The sequence below is a fragment of the Cuculus canorus genome, chromosome 13 (genome assembly GCF_017976375.1).
Source record: "Cuculus canorus isolate bCucCan1 chromosome 13, bCucCan1.pri, whole genome shotgun sequence".
Taxonomy (NCBI): domain Eukaryota; kingdom Metazoa; phylum Chordata; class Aves; order Cuculiformes; family Cuculidae; genus Cuculus; species Cuculus canorus.
In genome coordinates this window covers 10236349-10261292 of record NC_071413.1, presented here as the reverse complement: position 1 = coordinate 10261292, position 24944 = coordinate 10236349, and the positions used below count along the sequence as shown (strand labels likewise).

General features: G+C 61.7%; 1 protein-coding gene across 1 annotated transcript in view; it reads right to left on the bottom strand.

Annotated features, from left to right (window-relative positions):
- Positions 1–23142, bottom strand: part of RIPOR1 (RHO family interacting cell polarization regulator 1) — a 31425-nt gene extending 8283 nt beyond the window's left edge. Inside the window, 23 exon segments of the mRNA XM_054078310.1 lie at positions 751–841; positions 1139–1222; positions 1326–1522; positions 1871–2029; positions 2149–2310; positions 2439–2574; positions 2739–2913; positions 3196–3335; positions 3964–4776; positions 5603–5743; positions 5946–6075; positions 6306–6454; positions 6648–6773; positions 6975–7018; positions 7097–7160; positions 7246–7398; positions 7507–7560; positions 8084–8107; positions 8425–8503; positions 8821–8970; positions 11213–11339; positions 22802–22886; positions 22888–23142. Coding sequence (XP_053934285.1) covers positions 751–841; positions 1139–1222; positions 1326–1522; positions 1871–2029; positions 2149–2310; positions 2439–2574; positions 2739–2913; positions 3196–3335; positions 3964–4776; positions 5603–5743; positions 5946–6075; positions 6306–6454; positions 6648–6773; positions 6975–7018; positions 7097–7160; positions 7246–7398; positions 7507–7560; positions 8084–8107; positions 8425–8503; positions 8821–8970; positions 11213–11339; positions 22802–22886; positions 22888–23127 — 3523 coding nt within the window. The 5' untranslated portion in view covers positions 23128–23142.
- Between the last annotated feature and the right edge of the window lie 1802 nt (positions 23143–24944).

Genomic DNA, 24944 nt, shown 5'->3' with positions numbered 1-24944 from the left:
GCAGGAGCGCAGGCTTGTGGAGAGCCTAGCTTGGGGCAAAGGGGCCAGGGCGTGGGGCTGTGCCAGTTCCAGCATCTCAAACAGCTGTGCACATCTGCATGCACTGGCATAGGAATCCTGGGAGTTTCCCCAGGATCTACAGGCACACACAGGGATGTACAGGTTCACGCTACAAGCTGGCTCCAAGATCTTCACCCGGCACCCCCGCACGCAAATCTGCCCACAGCAGCCATCCCCAGCAAGAGGTGGTGACATGGACAATCTGCTGGGACATGGTACACAAGGCATCTACACGTGCTGGGGTGCCATGGGGATGGGCTCTATGAACAACCAAGACACACAGACTCCAAAACGTGACATGGCTGACAGGCTCTAAGACAGAGACATTCGTGAGCAAAGCGGCAGGAGGGGTTACGGAGGACGAGGACAGCTCACGTGTCCCAACCTGTGCAGCAGCTGCCGCGATCTGGAGGCCTAGAAACCCACTCAGATGGTTCTCTCAGTGCCATCTAGCAAATAATAAATAACAACCAGGCTTAGTGTTCTGTGGCCACAGGATGCCTGGCCCTTGCTGCCCGCTGCTAGTTTGCTCTTGCCCAGCAGAGCTTGGGGCATGACAAGCCAGAGTGCATGGGGTAGGCAGGGACCAGCCCAGGGCCCTTTTCTCCCGTGGGCACTGCTGGCACTGGGAGATGCCACTGGGGACACCAAGGGTCAGGAGGGAGCAAAGCAATGCAGGGGGACACTCACCGCACAGCATCAGGCTCTGCTTGGCTGCCTCCCGCACAGGCTCCTTGTCAGTTTGGCACAGGTAAATCAGCTGCTCGATGCTCTCCTTGGCCTGCAGGAGAAGGGACAAGGGGCTGAGTGTGGCTGGCAGGACAGACACAGCCTGGAAGGGATGGCACCACAGGGTGCTGCAGCCCCATGCTGCAGGAAAGTCCCTTGTCCTTTCCCTTCTCTCCCCATTTCCCTTTCCTTCCTGCCCCCACCTGCTTCTCCAGCAGATATAGGGCACCCCCAGCTCCTCTCCTGGGAGCAGGAGGCTCTGCAGGTGTGTCTGGACTCGCCAGCCACCTGTGATTCCTCTTCCTTCAGAAGATGAAGCCCCACCACCTCTCCCCTGCATCCCTCTCACCTTCAGGCAGCCCAACGCCGCACACCCGGCCACACGTGTCTGCACCTCCTCATCCTCCAGCTGCTCCAGGAAGCACACAAGAGCCTGGGGGAGACCAAGAGGGTCAACGCCACCACCTGCAGTAGAGCTAGGGGACAGCACCCCAGAGACCACAGTGCCAGCCCACCTCAGCTCGCCCAGCACCTACCCGTTGGCGGAAGCGAGGGTTTTCTGCCAGGCTGCGGAGCTGGGCTGACACAGCGCTCACCACCTTGCTGTTGCCCTCCACGAGGAGCAGGCTCAACGCCTTCAGTCCCTCTTTCTTCAGGCGGCCCTCGGGCATGCGCTTCAGGGCACGCAGGACCACATCTTGGTCGTCTGAGTTGAGGTTCTGTGCCAGCAGTGCTGCAGGGAACCACGGGCTGAGCTAAGGTGCAGGGAGCCTGGTGGCACTCCCTGCACACCCCATCCCCAGGCACCCCGCACCCACGCTGGGCAGAGGTGGCCCCACGCAGGGGGGCTGCTGGGGCACCCAAGTCATGATGCTGGAACCTACAGCAAGGACCTAGAGTGCTCAGGAAGGCAGCGTGGGCATGGGCGGCACACTGGATCAGACCTACTTGCCCACCCCAAGGATGGCTGAACCTCAGGGTGATGCTCCATGGCAGGTCATGGCAGCGCTGCAGGGTGATCCCCTATGGCGACGCTCCAGCAGCCCATGCCAGGGTCTCACGAGGGTTGGAGGGCACCTACCTTCCTCTGCCAGCTCCATCATATAGGTGTCAAGCACCAGCGCACCGAGCGACTCAAAGTGGCTCCAGTACTGGAAGATAGTGACTTGCTCGGCCTGGGTGCTGCCGGGCCGCCGGGGCAGCCGCCGATTCAGCATGTCCTCCACCAGTTTCACACATACTGCAGGAAAGGGCCAGGGTCACTACGTGCAGCAGCTACGGGCACCCCTCTGCAGGGCTCCTGGGACCTGCCCGGGGTCACTGAGCCCTTGGCAGCAATCTCCCTTGGTGTCTGCTCACCAGTGTCAGCCAGGCCAGGATGCCGCTCGCTGATGGGCACCGCATACTGGGCACTGAGCACCTGCAGGAACCGCTCAACAGGGCAGGTGTAGACATTGGGCAGCTCCACGCAGCAGTCCCAAAGGGGAAGCACACCCTCTTTCCGCGTTGAGAACTGCACCACTGCGGGGACAGGTGCTGTCAAGTCCCTCCAGGGCACGGCAGCAGGCACAGCCATGCCGGCAAGGGGGGGGAATGGGCTCCACACCCTTGTGGTGGCACCGATGGCCCCCTGGTCCACATGTCTTTACCTTCAGCAGCAGAGCCAGCTGCTCCTGCTCGCTCCTCTGTCAGCTGGCACACGATCTCCAGCACCTGTGCCTCCCGCATCAGCCTGTCCAGGGCATATGTCTCCTGGCACCGCAGGGGACCGAAGGTGCCCAGCTTCTGCAAGGCATGTCCAAACCAGGGACCTCAGGGGCAGAGCTCAGTGCCCACACCACAGCCTCCATGCTATGGCAAGACACCTCTTGAGGAAAGACCCGCAGTCCACACCACAGCTTCCCTCCCCAAGATGTCCCCTGACACCATGCCCCAGCCCCTGTCCTCACCAGCAGCAGGCGGTTGCAGTTGTTGAGGTGGAGCACCAGGGCTTTATCCAGGAACTCGTTGCCAGTACTCATGGGGTCGGTGCTGGCCTCAGAGCCACTGCACATGCCAGTGTCATCTGCCCCCATCTCGCCAGCGTTGGGGGCTCTGCTGCCGCACTGGGGTCTGCCAGCCCTCCTGCAATCCAGGGAGAGAGTGAGACTGACGGTCAGCATGGGATACCTGGACCCAACCCTTCCCCACCCACAGGGGCAACACTGAACTGTTTCTGTAGGACCTACAGTATCATGGCATCAGGGTTGGGAAAAGGACCAGATCTCAGGAGCTATGGGCATGGGGGCTTCCTCCCGGGTGGTCTAAATATGCATGGACACCTGGAAAGAGCTGGACATCCCCCATCTCAATGGCCGCAGGGCCGCATCCTGCCATGAGCCCCATCCTGTGAGCCCCATTGTGCACCTCTCGTCTTGGAGAGGCTCTTCCTCAGAGCCCTCCGAGTCCTCCATGTCAGAGGTGTTGAGGAAGCTGAAACTCTCCAGGGCATGCTCCACTGTCAGGCTGATGCTGGAGGCCCGGCTGAGGAAGACTCCTTGCTTCTGCTGCAGAGGAAGGCATGCTGGGGTCAGATCACGGCATGCAAGCTAAGACAGCCCTGTCACCCATCCCCTTTTTGCCTGGGCACTGCCAGCAGGGACAGCCCCACCTCCATCATCCCTGGGTACTGCCAACAGGAATGGCTCCATCACCATCATTCCTAGGCAGTCCCATCTCAACCGTCGCTGGGCACTGTCAGCTGGGACAGCCCCATCCCCATCATCCCTGGGCACTGCCAGCCAGGACGGCCCCATCCCCATCATCCCTGGGTACTGCCAACAGGAATGGCTCCATCACCATCATTCCTAGGCAGTCCCATCTCAACCGTCCCTGGGCACTGCCAGCCGGGACGGCCCCATCCCCATCATCCCTGGGCACTGCCAGACGGGACAGCCCCATCTCCATTGTCCCTGGGGACTGCCAGCCGGGACAGCCCCATCTCCATTGTCCCTGGGCACTCCAGCCGGGACAGCCCCATCTCCATTGTCCCTGGGCACTGCCAGTTGGGACAGCCCCATTTCCATTGTCCCTGAGCACTTCCAGTTGGGACAGCCCCATCTCCATTGTCCCTGGGCACTGCCAGCCGGGACTGCCCCATCCCCATTGTCCCCGGCACTTCTGGGAGCCCCTCACCAGCAATATCTCCTCTAGTCGCTTGAGCTCCCGCTCGAGGGGCTGCAGCTCTGGGAACTGCCCCCGGTAGTCATCCAGAGCCGAGCCCAGGAGGCTGATGGCCTCCTCCAGACCCGAATCCACTGCCTTTCCCCGCGGCACCTCGGTGACGCTGGCAAGCAGTGGTGGGGCCGGGCTGGGTTTCTCCTCCGTGGGGGCTTGTGCTGGCGCTGCGGTGACCTCGGTGCTGTGCCCACCGTGTGCTGGCGCCTGACTCTGCGCCGGCTCAGCCCCGCTGGGCTCCACGGCACAGCCGGTGGTCCACGCCGCGGCAGCGCGGGGCTTGGCCTCGCTGCCACTGTCCTGCCCTGCTGCAGTGGCTGCTGCCGAGGCGCCGGGGAGGGGGTCTGTGTCCTGCTCGCCCATCCCCGTGTCATCCAGGCTGGGCGCCAGCTCCCAAGAGTTCTCTGCAGCCTTGGCCTCCATCGTGGCATCCACGCTGGCCTCGCTGATGTGGCTCAGAGTCCGGGAGTAGGGCACGTGCCCATTGGCCACCGCATCCTTCTTACGGCTTCCCGGCTCCTCGGGCTGAATCCCGGCAGGGACGGCACCGATGCTGCTGGCCCCGGGCCCAGCCCCGGCCTCCTCCGGCTGCTGGGAGAAGGAGATCTCGATGGCGGGAGCGGAAGCCTGCACCTCGGGCTGCACAATGGGCCTATGTGCAGCATGGCGGGCGCTGCCGGAGAGCTGGGGGCTGGAGGAGTCATCCGAGGACTCAGAGGAGATGGACCAGGCTGTGCCGTTCTCCAGCTCCTCCTGGCGCCGCAGCATATTCTGCAGAGGGGGGAAAATGGTGTCAGCCGAGACCCTCCTGCCGATTCTGCCCCTCCAGCTGCCTTTCCTTCAATGTTGGGCAGGATCTGGCCAAGCTGGAGGGCACTGAGGCTGCTGGGACCCCAGTGCCGGCTGCTGCTCCATGTTGGCCCTGTTGGCACAGCAGGACAGGCAGAGAGGACCCGGCAGAGCACGGCTCCCTCTCCCAGCCCTGCACCCCACACCATGCCAGCAGGGAACCCAGCTGCCCAGGCCCAGCCACACACACCCCAGAGCCCCAGGCACATCAGGCAGCTCCAGTGCAGCCACACGAGTGTGCAACACGTGGAGCCAAGGACACCACCCACCACGGCTGCAACAGCCCTGGCACCAGTTTGTGGTGGGCAACATAGGCCACCACACCAGTGCCACGACAGTGGTTCAGCATCACTGACCCAGTTCCACACCAACACCATGTGAGCATCACGCCAGCACCGGTGCCATGCCAGCACCACACCAGCACCAGCACCAACACCATCACCACGCCAATCCTATGGCACAGCAGACCAACACCACCAGTGCAGGGACACAGATAAGCCTCCTACTCACTACTGCCCAGCTCTCACATGAGGCTGTGTGGATGGAGGAGCAGGACCAGGCAAATCAGCCCAGGCTGCTGCAGCTTGGGGTCTGTCTCTCCAGGGCCAGTCAGACCCCAGCCTGGCAGGATCAGGCCTCTGGGCATCAGTGAGGACCAGTGAGTAGGAGACAAGGAGCAGCTATGGCTACTGCGGGATGGCCACACCGCTGGGCTAAGCTACTGGCCGACTCCAGCCCTTGCACTTACGCGGCCCTGCTGCGGCCATCTCCCAAGCTCAGCCGAGGAGACATCGCTGCAGGAGCAGCTCTGAGACAGCTTCCTGAAGAGTGTCTCCCGAAAGATGTCCAGCAAGGACCAGCCATGTTTGTCGGCTGCCCGCTCCGGGCTCTTGGGCAGAGAGAAGAGGAGCTGTGAGCATGGGATGAGCAGGCGCTGGTACTGGGGAGCCGTGGCTGGATGGCTGGAGAGGAGCTGCCCACCCGTGTGCCCGAGCCATGCCACCCTCTGGGATGTAGCCTGGGCACATCCCCACATGGACCCCTCCATGGGACACCTCTCCTGAGCAGCCCTGCCCCAGCACCACACTTACATAGAAAGCCTGTTCCCGCAGGGATGGCGTGTCGGGCGGGCTCTGGTTGTAGGTAGAGAACCTCTTGTTCACCGTGGAGGCCTTGTTGACGGTGCTGGCTGCGGAGGGTTGGTCGTCCTTGTCGAAAGGGCTGGGGAAAAGAGCAGAAAAGTGAAAGGTGTGTGCCAGCCCAGGAGGGTCTCCACCCTGCTCTGTAGTGGGCAGGACACCAGGACCTCATCCAAGCCAGTTCTGGTTTTCCATAACTGCATCCCAGTTTGGGGACTGGAGAGAGGCGGAGGCAGGCCAGCTCTTCCCACACCATGCTGGTCGCCTCCAGCCCTGCCATGTGCTACCAGCAATGCCTGCTGAGATACTCACTTCCAGGTCACCTCCAGGCTGAGTTTGAGGGTGCCCAAGTCGTTGATATCCACAGCCACTACCTGGGGCAGAGCTGCAAAGAGGTCCTTGGTCTCACAGGACACATTGCCTACCACAACATGGTTAGCCAGGCTCTTTAGCTCTGTCACCTGGGGAAGGAGATGGAGGAGAGGATGAGATGAACCCATGGGCTTCATCTTATCCATGCTGATGCCACCACCACATGTTGGCCTCCTCCCACCCCAGCAAGGGTGAGGTTTACGGGAGGTCCTGGAAGGAAACCATGCCATGATGCAGGGTGGTAGCTGGCCTACACCATCCTTGTCCCCTTCTGCACTGTACCTTGATGGAGAGGAACTCAGTGACGAGGGGCAAGAAAACCATTTCCTCGCTGTCCCACACCTGCTTGCTGTTCACCTCGATGCGCCCTCGCAGCTTCCACCGCTGCCTTCCATACTTCATGAAGATCTGGGGATGCAGAGGCGTAGGTTTGGGGAAGAAAGAACATCAGGGTGGTGGGTGCTCCTTGTGTGTACCAAGGCGTGGCCAGGGACCCATGCCACCCACCACCACCCTGAAACATGCCCTCCACACCAGCGCCCACCTATGCTCCCCAGGCACCCCAAGGGCAGGAGAAAAGCAGATCCCAACCCACAGGGTCCCACCAACCTCATATTGGTCACCAGCACAGAGCCGGGCAAAGCCTGCCAGTCCTGCAAAAGAAGGCAGAGGGGCATCAGCAGGCAGCAGGCAGGCAGGCAGCAGGTCAAGGATGAAGTGCGACGTGTTACCTTTCATGCGGACGTGGAACTCGCCCAGCTGGCTCTCCAGCTCGTTCTCCAACAGGCACATGTTCTAGGGACAATGGATGGACAGCACCCATCAGCAGCCACCCATGGGACCCAGCACCCAGCCAGCCCACCCCAGCTGACCGCCTCACCTCCGTGTACTCCTTGTAGCCTTTGCTGGCCTCAGCGAGGCTCTCGCGTGCCTCCCGGCTGCCTGGAGAGCCCGTGCTGTAAGCCTTCACCATGTTGTGCGCTCCATCACGGAGCCGCCGCTGGATGCAATAAGCCTCATAGAGCTCATCTATCTGCAAGGACAGGCCCGAGCTATGGTGAGGGGCAGGGTGGGGGACAGCATGGCTATCCCAGCGCTGGTCCGAGGAAGCCCCAAAGTGACCCCAGTTCCCAGCTCTCACCTTGCTAGCATGAAACTCCAGGCGACGCAGGAAGCGCTCAATCGACTTCACTTGCTAGAAAAGCAGAGAAGGTGGCATGAGAGGCAGCCCAACCCCTCTGGAGAGGAGCTGTAGGTCAGCATGTGCCCTGCTGCATGCCCATGCTGCTGCTGGGATGGGTCCTGGTCACCAGCCCTGCTGGGAAGGTGCAGGGTGGCAGCTGGCGGTGACCAGAGCAGGGCTTGCGCCCTCATCCTGCAGCAACCTCCAGCCTCCCCTGCTCCAGATGGTCTTCCAGGAGACAGGCCAGGCTCCGGGGTGCTCTCCTGCCAGCCTCCAGAGACAACCCAGGCTCGGTACTCCCCAGCCACTGCTTTCGTTTGCAAGAAGCAAGCTACAAGCCCCTGCCTGCCTCTGCTTCATCCTGCCCAGACCTCCCCTGCCCACAGAGCCCTAATCCCACCCCACAGGCACTCTTGCGCAGAGGATGGGGGGGCAGGCAGCAGGGCAGAGCAAGCAGAAAAGAGGCTGGCAGAGTGGCACATCCCTGGCAAAAGGACAGGGGAGACAAGGGGGACAGGGCACTGATCCCGCTTACCTTATCCAGATCGTAGAGAAAGCCCTGGAGGAAAGAGAAGAGGGATAAGATGCAGCACAAAGCCAGCTCTGTCCACCCAAGGAGACCCAGCACATCGCACACCCATCACCCATAGCACGTTGGCAGGAACACGCAGCACCCCACCAGGGCTGGAGAGTGCGTGACAGTAGGACAGGAATCCCATGCAGCCCAACACCAAAGCGTGGGCTGGCCCCAACGTTCCACAGAAACAGGCTCTGCCCTGGGACACAGATGGACCACGAGCTGCCCCAGCCGTCCCATAGCCCTGGCTGTTTGCCCAAAGGCTCGCTACCCGTAAGACTCTTCCCGGCAACACTCACCAAGCGTGAATTCCTCTTGGATTCACGGATCTGGGTGCTAAGCTTCTCCAGTTCCAGCTGGTGCACCTCCAGGTAGGCTCTAGGGGCAGCCACATCGCAGAGGTCAGGCTCCTGCTACCCACAGCCCATGCCAACCCAGCACATCTGGCCCTGCACGCCCCCTCTCTGCTCCAGCATCCAGGTGAGGGAGCCCACTTCTGCCACTTTGTGGGTTGTAGTGGGATGCACAACCCCATACAGCTCCAGGACCCCGAAGCACTGTGCCCAGGACTGGGCATGTCCCTGGCCAGTGAGAGCAGATTGCTGCCAGCCCCAGCCCATATGGCAAGCTGTTCCTGTTCCCCTCGGGGGCTCCCTGCCTCCAACCACCCAGCCATGGGGAGCCCCAACACTCACGTCAGGCCCTTCTTGAGAGCTTCATACACCTCGTCCAGGCGGTTGGGCTGAGGCACCTTGGGTGGTGGGGATTTGTGGGACATTGAGAACATCCTACTGACCCTGGAGCCAGTCTTGCGGGAAACAGTGGGGGTGAAGGGCGAGAGATTCCTGGGGAGAGAGGCAGGCAAACCCTGGGTGATCGGGGTCAGCACACAGCACCGGGGTCTGCCTGGGTGCCCCAGCCTGCTGGGCACCCTTTCTTGAGACAAGAAGGAGCTCTGGGATGGAGTCCAGGTCCACCCATCTGCCTGCCTCTCCCAGGACTCGCCAGCAGCCAGTCTAACCAGCCAGCAGGGCCAGGTGAGACAGGGCCGTGAGTCTGGGCACGCACCGCTTGCCTGCAGCCCTCCCAGCGCATTTGACTGCCCCAGAGCCATGGGAAGGACAAGGAGAAACCTGCAAAGCTAGTGGTGAGAAAAGTGGGGAGGTAACTCCATCTCAGAAGGGACAGAGAGGCAGTCCGTGGGGTAACAGGCACCAGTCACGGGGAGCAAAGGCAAATGGAGCTGGCACCAGCCACAGCCAAGCTGCACTCCACAAGTGCCCATCGGGACATATCTAGCCCTGGCCACCCTCCAAAGTGGCCATGGTCTGCTCCATACCCCGCACCTCAGGTTGCCAGTGGCATGAAGATGCTCCCTGTGGTCTGGGCACCTGATGGCAGAGCAACACATGCCAGCACCAGCCTCCTGCCTGGCCATTGTACACCCCCAGGGACAGGCAGGGGTCCCAGGCAACAGCAGCACGAGAGTATCCTGAGGACAGACAGCCCTGTCACCCCACCACATAGCACAGCAACAATGGGCAGGGACATCCTTGCTGATACTACGCCTCTCCAGATGCCACCAGCCCTGCAGTATGGAGCTACTGGGCTGCCTGTTGCCTCCATCAGCCCCACCTTCACCTTGGGGACCTCCCTCGGCCAACCTGAAGGTATGCCATCCCAGTGCCTGCGACCCAAACACCACCCTTCCTGCCTTGTGCAATGGAGTTGTTCCACAGCCCAGTGAGGAACGCCCCACTCAGACTGGCTCTTCCCTTCCTCCTTCCAACACATCATCACTTCATCGGTGCCCAGGAGACACCCTGGGCTCCTCAGTTCCCAGCCCTGGGCTGGACCTCCCATCCTGTGCTGCTCTTTGCAAGAGTGGCCAAAAGACTTCCCCGAATCATTCGTGGGGGGAAATGAATGTCTTGGCTTCATCCCAAGCCACAGTGATGGGTAAGTGCTTGCTTTCCACCATCCCTACTCATTCCCTGGAGACATCTCCCACAAGCATCCCCCCACCAGCTGCTTGGTTGTGGGCATCCAAGAGTCCTCCCTGTTCCCCAGGTGAGCCCCTCTGGCACCCTCAGATCCAGGGACAGCCTGGAACATGTCACTTGGTCCAGAGGCTGGACAGGACTTGGGGACAAGAGCCAAGCAGGACTGGAGGTTGGCTCCCAGACACAGAGACGCTCTAGTTGGGTCTGTGCCTGCCCAGTGGAGGTGCCAGTAGCCTGGCAAGGCAGCTTGGCACTGCTTTCCCCAGCCAATCAGGTGAGAGAGATGTCCTTCACCCCACACAAGCGGATGCACCAGCGGGGAGGTAAGGAGCCTGGCTGGACGCTAGGAAAAGGGATTAAAAGCATTAAAATGCTGTAGTCCTGCAGCACAAACCCATGGCACACCCATGTCCCAAGAACCACCTGTGAGAGGGTAGCCAGCAGCTAGAGACGGTGTAGAGGAAGGTGCAGCGTTGAGCAGGGCATAGGGTGGTTCTCACCAATGTGAGGTTCAGCAAAGAGGAGGAAGGGTATGATGGGTGGCTGGGACAGGATGAGTAGGGAAGGGCTGCTCCTCGCAACGCCGCTGATGGGCAGCCAAGAAAACTTCTCAGCAACAGGTTTGCAATGACCCAGAGGAAATCCTGATTCACGCAAGCACTCAAACCCTGAAACTGGCTACTGCAGGATGTCAAGGTGGGGTCGAGACACCAAGCTTCAAAGCCACCCCAGCTCCTTCATCATACCCATTGAACATGATGAGATGCTCAAAGGGAAGCACTTCAGAGCTCGATGAAGCACAAGAGTGAGTTGCACCTGCCACCTCCACGCTCTGGTGACAGCAGCCACAGGGCTGCAGAGTCCTCACCCTCTGGGACATGGGAAGATTTGGGGTCTGACCTGGCCTTGAAGCTCCCTTGTGTGACATCCCCTGGGTACCACGAAAGTCCCTGCAGGAGATGCCAGGCAGCAGTTCAGGAAGGCAGCTCAGGATGCGCAGCAGGTCCTGCCACCATGCCCAAGCCTGTCCCACCATGCCCAAGCCTGTCCTTCGTGGCAGGCAGCACAAGCACCCATCTCCTACCTGAAGGGCCGGTCGGCCGTTGAGTTCACTCCGGCGAAGGACTGGCTCCTATTGATCTTGGTGACGAGGACTCGGCGCTGCGGGCGCACAGACAGTGACATTGTTGAGTGCGACCTGGAGGGTCTCCCTGCAGGGCACAAGAGAGTGGGGTCAACAGCAGCACGGTGGGGAAAACACCTGCAGACAGGGCTGCAACGAAGACTGTGAGAGGAACAGCACCCACAGAGCAGGGCGGCTATGGCACCGATGGCTGGGGCAGAGGCAGCATCCCAGGCCAGGAGCTTTCCCTCACTCTCAGCCCAGGGATGGAGGAGTCATCCGAGGACTCAGAGGAGATGGACCAGGCTGTGCCGTTCTCCAGCTCCTCCTGGTGCCGCAGCATATTCTGCAGAATATGGTGGGCACTGGGGACACAGGTCCCACGCTGCACCCAGCGATGGTGCCAGTGCCCCTCCCTGGGTGAAGCAGGGCTCCAGACACTGTCAGCACTCAGCAGGGACAGATGGATGCATACACCCCAGCTTGGCCCCTTGGGAGCCGACAGAAGGGGCTGATGCCCAAGACCCACCACAGCCCTTCCCAGATATGACCATGGCAACCCCTCGGCTGTGCTCCAGCCTGGCCACCTCCTTCTGAACCCTATCTTGTCCCATGTCCTGCCATCCCCCACGCCACTCTGCTGCAGGGGCAGGAAGGGCACAGGGCCAGACCAGGCTGCTCAGCCCTTCCCTGTCTCCACACTTCCGCTTGCTCCAGCAACAAGGAGGGAAATCCATGGACAACAAAGCACTTTGGAAAGTCCCGGGCTTTGCCAGGAGCAGTGCATCAGGGAAGGAAATGCCAAGCCATTCCCTGCCGGACCCTGGAAAGTCCACACAAGCAGCACATGTCCAAGCCCACGGCTTCTGCAGGCTTGCCCTCTACCCTTGGCAGTGCCAGAGATGGTGCCAGGAACTCCAAAACCACTGCCAGTCCCTGCCTGTCCCTGCAATGGCGAGTGCAGTCAGTATCAGCCAGGACAGAGCAGACTTTTGAGTCTCGGCACCCAGACCTTGCTGCCACCCCACGTAGCAGGGAGCAGTCCTGGCTGGGACTCAACACAAAGCAAAAGCAGCCGAGCCCGGGGCTCGTCCTAGCCCTGCCACCCCCAGCACTGCCAGCTGGGCACCCAGAGGAGCCCAGCCCACAGGGAAACTGCAGGAGCAGGGCAGAGGCTGCTGGATGCTCCACTTCATCCCAGCCACTGCTCACACCAGTTTGGTCCCTCTATCCTCGCAGCTCCCAGAGCCATACAATGGGTTGGAGAGCCTGGTGCTCCTGGGGACGAGCCCACCCAGTGCCTGACAGTCACACGCCATGCCAGGGAAGGCCAGGCAGGGCTCTAGGGATGCACGCAGATTCCCCGACTGGCAGATAGGGCCAGAGCCACCTCCCCATGCCTTCGGGGACTTATTCTGCCTTTCCTCCTGCCAGCAAGCCCCCAGCCCCAGCAGCACGAGGGACAGCATGGGGCCACAGGCACTGCCGAGGCTCCCACTGCCTCTACACCATCCCCACTCCTCCTCCTGGCACAAGGCAGTCTAGCTTGAATGGCCCCGCGTGGCACACACCTGCTGGGCTGCCGGCGGGCATTGCCCTGGCGCTGTGCTCCCCGCTGCTCCGCAGCCATGCTGCCACCGCCTCCTCGCACACTGGGTGGGCGCCCAAGCATTCGCCGGGATGAGCCAGGCCAGTTTAGAGTCAAAGGCAGACACAGCCAATAATCTCCAACCCAGCAGAGCCGGGACACAGCGGGTCCATGTGATCCCCACTTGGCGCTGAGGTGCCAGCCCAGGACCACAGAGTCGTTTTGCGGGTCCTGCTGCCTCGGTGTTATCTCCTCACCAGTCCCTCCAGTTTCCAGGACAATGCTGTCCCAATTAAGCTCATTAGGAGGAGCTGTAATCCCTGTCAGCCCGGCTGACCTGCAGTGCCTGGGCAGATTACCCTCCGCAGGGCTCTTTAATCTGCTCCCCACTGAGCAAGACCCATAGCACCAGTGCTTGCTGCCCCAACTGGGCACTAGAGCAGCTCATCTATAGGGAAAGCACCCACCACCACTATGATAGGGCTCTCCACGTTGCCATCTGGGGACACGGGGGGCTCTAAGAAGGGAGCCTGCGCTGCCGAGAAGGATGCTGAAGGGTGTCAGAGAGGAGAAGGATGCTGGGGGCATAGCAGCGAGAGAAGGATGCTGAGGGGTCAAGGGGGAGAATGATACTGAGAGGTTTTGGGGGAGAATGATGCTGAGGAGTCATAGGGGAGAAGGATGCTGGCTGTGTCAGACAGAAGGATGCGAGGCTGTTGCAGGAGAGAAAGATGCTCGAGGTATAACAGGGAGAGAAGGATGCTGAGGGGTCAGAGGGCAAAACGCATGCTGAGAGCGTTGCAGAGGAGAAGGATGCTGGGGGCATCAGAGGGGAGAAGGATGCTGGGAGTGCTGTAGGGAAGAAGTGTCCCAGCACAGCTCCCCAGGAGAGTCAGAGCAGTCCCAGCCATTCACCCAAGCACCTCAGGGGCTCCCTGTGCCATGCTGGGTCACGCTCCAAGACACCTGAGGGTCCTACACGGGCACACGGAGCAGTGGCCGCTGACACGACCCCATGCCTGTGCTCCAGCTCACGGACCCAGAGCTCTCCCAAACACCCCCTGCGCTGCGCTGTACCGTGAGGCCAGAGCACCAACAGGGTGGGCACAGACCTAAGTCAGCAGAAGGGAAAGCACAGCCCCAGTGCTTGCTGCCAGCCAGCCCAGCACCCAGGGGACACTTCGAGGAAGGGGACACTATGCCACTGCCCTGTGACAGCGGTGACAGGGAGCCCCAAGGATGCTCAAGGCCGGCACGCATAGGCAGCCAGGCAGGGTGCAGGATCTCTGCTCCTGGCACTCTTGGCTCACAGCAGAGGAAAAAACCCCCGGCGTGGTGCATTCCTGACATTATCGAGATAAGAGGTACCTGGTACCGCAGCGGCACAGCCAACCCTGGTGGGAAGGAGAGCCCCGGGCACGCTTGGAAGGGGCACCCAGCCACCACATCTCATTCAGGGTGGTGAGCCCCACACCAGGCTTATGCAGAGGCCAGCACCGGGCACAGCTCCGGCACACTCGTGTCCCCACCATGGGCTGAGCCCCAAGCACATCCCTCCCTCTCTTGAGAAGAAACTGCAGAGGTCCTGCCCCAGCGATCCTGCCCCAATGGTCCAGTCCCTGCCAGCCCCCTGCCCATAATTAGGGCTTCACTGCTAATGAAGCCACCTCCCAACCAAGCTTTTCACCTTGCTGTGCCTGTGCCGCAGACCGCCTGCACTTCTCCCAGCGTAGGAAACGCAATCCTGGAAGTCTGTCTGTCTGTCCGTCTGTCCGTCCCTGGCCAGTGCCGCCCACGGGCAGCAGCTGGGAGGGTGAGTGAGCAGCTGGGTGGGCAGCGTGGCAGGGGGTGCTGGAGCCCAGCGCGGGGCTCTCCAGCCCGGCCACTGGCTCCTCTCTTGACACCCGGTGCTCTGGAGATGATTGGGATCCCAAGAATGCCGGTCTGAGCAGCGGAGGGGGCAGTCCAACCGGCTGGGTTGGTCCCAGCTGGTTTCTGTTTCTGACACTCAGACACCAGCCTCAGGTCGCTCCAGCGGGTTTATCAACACTGTCCTGGTCGGAGACGCCCCAGACTGGCTCCCCCCAAATCCCCAGCTCTGCAGTCTTGGGAGCTGGGGGTGGCTCTGACCAGCATCTCCCGTAATGTCACTTGCTGGAGGGCAGTGATGACCAGGGTGTCCACCCCACCGCCCTCTAGCACCCCTGACCCCAGGGAGCAGCACCCACAGCCACCCGAGGGGCTCCTCCAGGAGGGGCTGGTGGGATGGGCTGTGGTCCCCACACCAATGGCCCCGTGGCCACCTCTCTGGGCACTGCAGCAACTCAGCATCCCCCAGCGAGGGCACGGCACGGTGGCCACCGGCTGATCCATCCAGCTCGCAATGTTTGTGGCAAGCAGGAGGTCCTGCCACCCCCTGCCAGCAGCATGACCCCCGACCCCAGCACCCTTGGGTGTATGTCAGGGATGGCCTCGGGAGCCTGCGAACTCAGCCTCTTGGCACACCTCCCTCTAGCTCAGCCGCTGCATCCATGTTTGCACAGCTGCATCCCCGCTGCCCTGACCCAGGCGCGTCCCACAGCCCCCCGCCAGCCCCTTCCGGCCCTGGGACGGCTCTCGGCCAGCTCCTGGCGTGGGCTGGAGCAGCTCTTCCCTCCCATCACCCCTCATCTGTCCCCGGCACAGAGGATGAGAGCATCTGGAAAGGAACGCCATACTGCTTTGGTCATAGGGAGCTTGGGAGTCACCTCTACCCTGACCTTGTCCACTCTCCACACAGGCAGGACGCCCCACCGCCTGCCCCCCGTGCTGGGCAAGGAGAGGTCTGGGGTTTTGGGGGAGCCAGATGAGCCAGTGAATGGCACCCCAGCTCCCCGTGACTCAGCCGGAAGAGAAACTCCCAGCCGTAAGGTCACATCCCCATGGAAGCAGGGGACAGTGGTCCAGGTGCTGCAGGCGGGGGGCTGGCTGGGTGCTCTCAGCCCCGCGGCCATGGGGCCTCGGCAGGAGTATCCGGAGGCTGGCTGGCTCCTTGGACCGAGCGGCACAGGAAAGGGAAGGAGCTGCAAATGGGAAGAATTGGAGGAAGTGCTTATTTACCCCGTGGAGTATCCCCGAGGAAGGGCAGGGCAGGGCATGGCGCAGGCGGACGCTCACAGTGGGCTCCCTGGTGGGGGCTCGCAGCCTCCCACCCGTCACCCATCCCATAGGCTCCCGGTTTGCAGCCAGAGGAGGCTGCAAGCCCCAAACTGGGACCCATGGAGGATGTCACTGCTGGGGCTGGGGGGTTCCCCAGTGCCTGGGCCAAAGCCCAACCTGTTTTCCACGACGGTTCCCAAAAAACAGCCCAAGAACCCTGTGGTTCAAATGCAGGTGGGACCTCACCACCAAAGGCACAGACCGAACACCCAGTCAGGATCCTCATGGCTTGTAAGGAGTGGGAGCCACAGCTCACCTCTATGCTCTGCCAGAAGGGACTGCAGCCTGGCCAGGGGCATTGGATCTGCTCCTCAATGAGCTGTGACCCCTCCCAGGGGTGCTGACCACAAGATGCAGCTCCGGCATGATCCTGCTGGGGCTGAAAACCTTGCAAAGGATCCACAGCCACCTTCATCCCACCCTCCTCATCTCCAGGATGGTCTGCTGAGTACCAGTACCTTCCTCCCAAAATCCTGCCCAGGCAACTTGGTGCCTGTGTGCAAGAGCAGCCCCAGGACCCCTTGTTCTGCTCGGGTCCTCTGGGCCCCCGTAGTGATGCTCAACGCAGAGCCAGGCTGTTTGTCTTCATTATCACAACTGCAAAAGAGATGTAGGGGCACAAGAGAGAGAAAACCAATTTGCCCAGGAAAGCCATGCTGCCGCGGTTTCAGAGCTGCATCGCCCGCGAGCAGCAGGCAGCCGTGGCCCCTCTCCTGCCCTGAGATGCGAAGCCTGGATCTTAGCACAGCAACGATAAGGTTGGGCAGCCGGCGGGTCCTATCCTGCCACAGACACCCCCTCCTGACACCCCACTGCTGCACACCACAGTGACAATTGTGTTTCGTGTAGGTAGCGGGTATCCATGTCCCTGGTGCCCCTGGCAGGGAAAGCTTTACTCCCAGGGAAGCCGCTTGCACAGACCCACCCCCCACCCCCCCCAGTCTCCAAGCTCAGCCATATCAACCCAGGAGCCTCAAACAGCTTGGGGTTCCCAATTTGCTGGGGGGCCCCAGTGCCACCGGTGTGGGTACCTTTCGGTTTGCCGTTCATGGCAGGCTGTAGCAGCATGTCTCCCTTGGGCTGGGGTCAGCGTACTGAATGGCGTGGGCGGCTGTTGTTCTCTCATGCCGTCCGTCCGTTTGTCCGCCTGCCTGCGTGCGGGGCCGGGAGGGCTCTCCCGGGGGGAGCAGTCTCCTCCCATGCTTCCCCTGCCCAAGGGCTGACATCACTGCCCAGCGCCATAACCCCAACCGTGACTCAGGTCCTGGAGATGCAGGGGACAGAGGACAGGAGGACAAAAGGATGCTCACCTCCCTTGGAGAAAAGGGGTCTTGCTAGCACTGGCTGCCCTAGGAGCAGGGATGACACCACTCAGTCCCCATCCTTCCCTCCCTGAGGGAAACTGAGGCACAGGAATAGGGAAGGGGGTCACACTGCAAGCCACTACAGTGCAAAGTCTCCCCAGCCCCTCTCTTGTTGCTTTAAAACAGGGAGAAGAGCAGGGCTGCAGCGTGCACCACAGCGTCCCTTGCCAGCCCTGCGTGCCAGCCCGCCTCGTGAGACTGCTCCCCTCAGAGCCCCCCTTTCCTCCAGCACTCGGGGCTGGCCATGAGCAAGGAGCAAACACAATCCTGACGAAGGCACCGCTGCCCTGACCTGCTGCTCATCCTTGCTGCGGGGGGCACACTCCGGGCACAGCCTTCACCCCTGTCCCTTCCCAGCTTTGCCATGGGCAGGCACAAAGCCGTGGGCAGAGCGGGCAGCCAGCGCTCACGTCACTGCAGGGAGCAGACCCGGCAGTCCTGCTGCTCGCTTCTGCATTGCTCTATATACATATATATACACACACACACACATATATATAACTGCTATGGCTTTGCTGTGGGCTTTCCATGGCTGAACAGCAGGCAGTGGCACAGGAAACGCCGTGGCATGCCTGCAGGCATTCTGCAACACCCAGCAGCCACTGTGAAAAGGGTTTCCTTGCTCGGGTGCCCCTAAGCTTGTTGTCTGGGTCTCCAGAGCATCGGAGGGACTGGCTTCAGCCAGGGCTTCCTCTCAGGGCTCGTGAAAAGTGCCCATGCAGGAACTAAGGATACCCCACTAAGGATACCCCACTCCCCACGGGGGTCCAGCTCCAACAGGACAGCGAGGCAGACTCTTCATGCCAACCCCAACGGCACCTCCTGGCCTCACAATATCCAGTACAGGGATGCCCTAACCAACCACGGGACTCTGGCACAGTTGTGATCTCCTCTCCAGTGCTGCAGGTCTCTGCAATGGTGCTGGTCCTGCGATACCTCCGACAGAGGAGGCTGGAGCAGCCAGCCCCATCCAAGCTGGGAGCCGCTGCCATCATCACGTCACCGGGGCAGGAAGAGACACCTCCCTCCCAGGCTCCTTTCCTGTTTGCTGCTGCTTTTAGAGCAAGGTCAGGCCAGGTTTGGGAGGAAAAGCATTGGGGCAGAGTTTGGGGGGGACCCTTGACCCTCAGAGATGGGGTGCTCCCAGACAGCAGTAACACCCTCCCTAGATAGTGAGCTGCTTCCCCACAACTAGCCCAGAGCTGGTGACCTCGCAGGACCCTACACAGGACAGGGCCAGCACTCTGTAGGGGAGAAGCGTATGGGGCTTCCTTGTAGGATGGCACAGCTCCTCCGCCCCAGGCGCACACAGTGCCCTGGAGCCAGCCACAGCCCGCCTTGGTGAACTGGAGCCTCCCATCGTGCCTCCAAAGAGCACCGCCACTGAGGACACCCTCTTCTCCTGGTGCCCAAGTGGGTGCCCAGGTGGGTGCCCAGCACTACTGGGAGAGCAGCTGGGGGAAGAGCCTGGGCTGTCCCTAAGCAGCACCGGGGCAAACAGAGGCGTCTTCTCACCCACCTGCCTGCAGCTTGCAGGCCAGTGCCCTGGGCATGGAGAGGGGGCCAGCAGCCCAGTACACGGCAAAGCATGGCGCAGCAGGACCCCTCTCCACCCCAGCCTTCAAGAACTTGCATGAAGACCATGTCTGCTACCTTGCCTGGTTGGGACGCATCACCCCAGCCCTGCCCAGTCGCAGGAAGAGTCCCAGCCCAGTGGCTGCCATGGGCAGGGAGGCACTGCCCAGCTTTTCACCCCTTGTGGCTTCTCCCTGGGGGAAAGCATTGCTCCTAAAACCGTGCCAGGGCCAACCAGCCTTCTGCAAAGCCTCTGCCGCGCTGGCAGCCATGCAGAGCTGGTGCCCAGCACACGGCCAGGCAACGCGCCCACAGCAACAGACCATGCCAGCTCATTTGTTCTCATTAAAGGTTAATAAGAAAGCCAAACTAAAGCTGCCGGGAGCCATGGGAGAGGTGTCCACTAGTACCGGCAGGGTGATGGCCAGGCTGTGCCGTTTGTGGAGACTCTGCCTCTCTGTAGCTCTGCCTGCAGCCCCGCAAAGAGCTGTGGGGCAGCCAATGTGGACATAAGCCCCATGTCACAGCACCACCCTGGGCATCACCCATGGAGAGACTGCCAGGAGCAGGCAGAGGGTGGGGTTGTGCATTTAAAAGGTAGCAGAGGATGCCAGAGGAGGACATGGGCACATGGCATTAGACACCTCCGAGCACCTTGCGGCAACCCCACACAGCACTCGGCAGGGCTTGCCAGCCCAGGGACACCTTGCCAAGGGAGGGCAGAGGCAGGGCATGAGCTGCGCCAACACTGCCAGGGCCTGGGCGGTAATTGAGTTAAAAGAATCTCTGTCCCTGGCCCAGCCAGGAACAGGCAGCAGGCACAGGGTAGTCACCTGCGCCGGCTCACGGGACTTCCCTGGACGCTCACCACTCCGGCTCGACATCACCAGCCAGGGTGGCTGCTTCCGTTCCTCCTACGCAGCAGGGATGGGGGTATAACACCCTAAGTGCACCATTTTTGGGGGGGTCCTTGTCACGCCTAGCTCACGGCAGGCTTGAGGAGCTGCCCCAAGCATCCCCACCCTAACCACAACAGCTGAACATGCAACCAAACCCCTCCATGGGCAGCCCTGTAGCCACGGCCAGCCCATGCACAGGGAGAAGAAAACTCCAGACAATTCAAGAGGACGTTGCCACGTCCCTGCCCTCTGTGGGATACAAGACTGATATTCCAAAGACTCCATATCCTGCTAGCTCCGAGTCCTGGGTCAGTTCCCTGGCTGCTCCCTGCTGGCCCTGGGACCATCAGCTCCAAGGCTGTGCCCACGCAGCCCCTGCAGCAGCCGCCAGCCCCACAGCATGCTCCCCTGCTGGCACCAGCACCAGTTGGTGAAAGGCCAAGGTGATGAAGAAGCTATTTCAGACAGTACCTGGACAAGCACTTCCCAGACACAGACATCCACCCACCTGCTCGCCCCTGGGTATCTGGGAACATCATTGCAGTGGGAAACATGAGCACAAGAGGGGAGAGGCAAGCCTCAGTGGGTAGAAGTCACTGCTGGCTAAAGGAGGCTTGGAGGGGTGGGTCAGCACGCAGGCACCAGCTTGGAGAGGGACCAAAGTGCTTCTGGCCATGGAAGAGACCTCAGAGGAGGCATGAGGTGACAATTCTGGCCCACCATCATGGCTTGAAGGAGAACCACAGTGACTGACCAAGTGACTTGTGGCCAGAGAAGAGCCAGTCCTGGTCTGGAAAAGCCCAGTCCCAGAGGTGTAGGCAATCTCCCTCACCACAGTGCTACAGCTGACCTCTCTGAGTTTATTTTTTGCAGAAATCAACAAAGCCAGCTGCAAAAAAATCCTGGCAACCCAACACCACAGATCATATGCAGGGTTTTCCCTCACTCCCATCCCCCTGCAGGGGTGATGCGCCGAGGGCTAGAGAAGGACCAGCCCTGTGCCAAGCCAGGCTCTTCCTGCAGCCAGGCTGGCATCAACGCTGGCAGCATCCCCTGCCCAAGGGGCCGGAACCCTGCATCCGGGCACTGGGGCCATGGCAGACTCAAGCCCTTCCCCCCTGCTCCCTCGCATCATCCCCATACGGCAGCAAAAATAGAAGCGATATAAATGGCAGCCCTATAAATAAACCCAAAGCATGAGGCAGGGAGCTCGTCCCAGCCCAGCAATGGCCTCAACCCACGCAAAACCAGGGCTTGGGCTGCTTTTGCCATCCCCTGGAGACCCTAAGTGCCAGTTCCCTGCCCACAACAGGTCTCCCAGGTCCCATCCTTTAAGTCAGAGCCATGGCACAAGATCCAAGGCGCCAGCCAAGCCTCAGCCTCTAGTGCAGCTCCTCAGCCCCTGCCCAGCTCTTCTTGGGGCAGCAGCAGGCACCAGACAATGCCAACCTCAGGCACCCTGCAGCAACCTAGGCTGCAAATTCCTGCGGGCATTCTGGCCAGGAGCCTCAGGCAGGGTTTGGGAAGAGATGCCCCTGCACTGCGCCCACTGCAGATTAACAGTTATCCCCCAACTGCATCCCAACACCCACCTCATCTCTGCCCACATTCCCATGCTCAACCCCATCATGTCACGTCCTCGACGGGGGCTCGACCACCACTGCACCAGCTCGCACCGCAGCTCCTCTCTGCCCGGGGGGCTGCAGCGATGCATCGGGGACCTCCACCAGCCCAGAGCAGACAACACTGCAAGCCCTGCGCTGCATGGCGTCACAGCCTTGCAGCCCTGCCCGGGGGACGCAGCAAGGCTGTTCCTCACCCAACAGCCAGGAGAGAGGTCCTTGGCCAAGAAAGGGTTTATAGGAAGGCCGGGACCTCCCTTCTGTAGTCTCCTCTGGGAATCCGGCATGGGTAAAACCCCCTGAAGCTGTTTGAGAGCCCTGGGGAGGTGCGGCAGGGAAAGAGTTAATGATGCGAGGCCTTCCCAAGCACTTCTTGGCAGGCCGGGGAGGGCTGGGAGATAGGAGGATCGGGCCAGCAACAAAGCGAGATCTGTCTCATTAATTCCCCCGAGCATTCCTCCCTCGTCGCCCGGGAGGAGGGGGCAGCACCCAGCGAAGGGCACCCAGCCCCGGGGCGCGGGCGGCTGGTGGGGACACGGGTGCAGCCCCTCCGCCGGCACCGACGGCTCCGCCATCCTCAGAGGCTCCGGCAGAGCCCTCCGTCCCCCCGAACCCTGCCCCGCCGCCCCGAGGGAGCCCCGCGCCTCTGCCGAGTCCAACGAGCGGGGCCAGCGCAAACCCGGCAGCGAAGCAGCGGCCAGAGGAGCCCACGGAGCCCGGGCTGGGGGAGAGAGGGGCTCACGGACCCCGGGCTGGGGGAGCAGAGGGGCTCACGGACCCCGGGCTGGGGGAGAGAGGGGCTCACGGACCCCGGGCTGGGGGAGCAGAGGGGCTCACGGACCCCGGGCAGGGGGAGCAGAGGGGCTCACGGACCCCGGGCTGGGGGAGCAGAGGGGCTCACGGACCCCGGGCTGGGGGAGCAGAGGGGCTCACGGACCCCGGGCTGGGGGAGCAGAGGACCCCACGGACCCCGGGCAGGGGGAGCAGAGGGGCTCACGGACCCCGGGCAGCGGCTGGGGAGGCCGAGGCGGGCAGGGAGCCGCTCCGCGGGGCGCTCCCCACTGCCGGGGCGGTTCCTCCCGGGGCCGCAGGACTCGCAGCGGCGCCGTGAGCTGCGGGCGATGGGGCGGAAGCGCAGAGACCCCCTCGGACACCTCCTATGCCCTTTTCCCCCCCCTCCCCGCTGCCACCGAGCACCGGGGCTGCGGCGGGCGGCGGCACTCTGCGACGTGTCCCGTCCCCGGGGGCAGCGGCGGTCCCGTCCCCCCTTTGTCCCCCCTTTGTCCCCCGTGGGGCGCACTCACATGTCCCGGGAGAGGCGAGGGGCGAGGCGCGGAGCGAGAGCGGGCCTGGCTCGGTGCATCCCCTTTGTTCCACTCCCATGGACGGGGAGCAAGCGGGGAGTTCGTGCAGGCTCTTGGCAGCGCCCACCCCGGCTCTCTCCATGGAAACGCGGGAGCCATGTGATTTCGGCAGGAAACCACGGCCCCGATAGCGCCAATGGCGGCAGCGACACCCGCCCCGGAGACCGCCGTCCCCGCTGTCCCCACGGCGGGAAGGGGCATCTCCCGGGGGTCCCGAGGCCCCCCGCAGCGGGCTCAGAGCGCCCCGACCCCTGCCCTGCCCGCATCCCGATCCCTGCCCTGCCTACACCCCGACCCCAGCCTTGCTGCACCCCAATCCCAGCCCATGCCCCAATCCCAGCACTGTCTGCTCCCCAGTCCCAGCCTTCATCCCAATCCCAGCCCATGCCCCTGCCTGCACCCTCATCCCAGCCCTGCTGCACCCCATCCCAGCCCTGCCCACACCCCCAGTCCAGCCCTGCCTGTATCCCAGCCCTGCCTGCGCCCTGATTCCAGCCCGCACCCCAATCCCAGCCCTGTCCGCTCCCTAATCCCAGCCTTCATCCCAATCCCAGTCCGCGCCCCAGCACCATCTCTGTCTGCCCCACCAACACAGATCCCAACCCTGCCTGCGCCCCGACCCCAGTACTGCCCACGCCCTGACACCACCCCTGTCTGTGCCCTGATCTCAGCCATTCCTGCACCCTGACCCCTGCCCTGATCCCAGATCCTAGCCCTGGCCGCACAGGCAGGCAGCACCCCGGTGCCCCGGGAGAGGTGGGATCAGAGGTGGCTTGGCCCCGGGCTGGTTGCTCTCCTGCAGATACACAGACTCTCTCTGCCAGGTGTGAGGCCACACCTCGAATCCTCTGCTCAGTTTCAGGTCCCTCACTACAAAGACATTGAATTCCTGGAGCACATCCAGAGAAGGGCAATAAACCTGGTGAAGGGTCTGGAGCACAAGTGTTATGAGGAGCAGCTGTGGGAACTGGGTTTATTCAGTCTGGAGCAGAGGAGGCTGAGGAGAGACCTCATTGATCTCTACAACTGTCTGAAAGGAGGTTGTATCGAGGTGATTGTTGGTCTCTTCTTCCAGGTAACAAGCAGCCTGGGGAAATGGGAAGAAATGGCCTCAAGTTGTACCGGGGGAGGTTTAGATTGGATATCGGGAAAAATTTCTCTACCAAAAGATTGGTGAAGCATTGGAACAGGCTGCCCAGGGAACTGGTGGATTCACCATCTCTGGAGATGTTCAAAAAGCGTGTAGACGTGGAGCTTTGGGACATGGTTTAGTAGGCACGGTGGTGTTGGGCTGACAGTTGGACTGGATGACCTTAAAGGTCTTTTCCAATCTTAATGAGTCTGTGATTCTATAAAAGCAAACGGCTGGAGCCCCACGCATACCAAAGGCCATGACAGCCTCCCATCTCCAGGCATCGGCTCTCCCTGAAAGACCCCGAGTACGCTGCACAGCCCTCGGAGAGCAGGGACAGCATCTCTGGGCAGTGACATGACCAGGACTGTGCAGTCAGTCGGTGGCAGAGGCATCCTTGCACCCAGCTCTGTGGTAGTCAGTGCCCTGCACTACCCTCCCCGCACCGCCTGACCCCTACAGTGGGAAACAAGAGCAGTGCTCAGACCTCTGCAAACAGCAAGTCCACCCTAGGAGAGCAAAACCTAGGCATTGTTCGGCATTCCTCATCTCCACCAGCCTCCACACGGAAGGAGCAGAGGAGAGCTCTGAATGCCCCAGCTATGGGACAAGTGGCCCTGGCATGCATGCAGGCTGCCACTCTGATGGATGCTGCAATTCCATGGTGTTGGCTTCTTCCTGGCTGCCCTGGATCAGACCCTGCCCTGCTTGTCCATCTCCTGAACCTTGACATCTCTGAGCATCCCTGAAGTTCTAGGTAAAGAGGGTGGAAGTAACACTTTCACAGCTGCTGTGCCATGCGCTCTGCTCCTCTCCTTTCTCCCAAGCCCATCTTTCTTCTACCTGTCCTACATCATATTCAATCGACCCAGATTTAAATGGGACCGATGCCTTTGCAGCCCCAGTGAGACATCCTCGGTATGAGGATGAGACAATGCAGAGCTTCAGCAA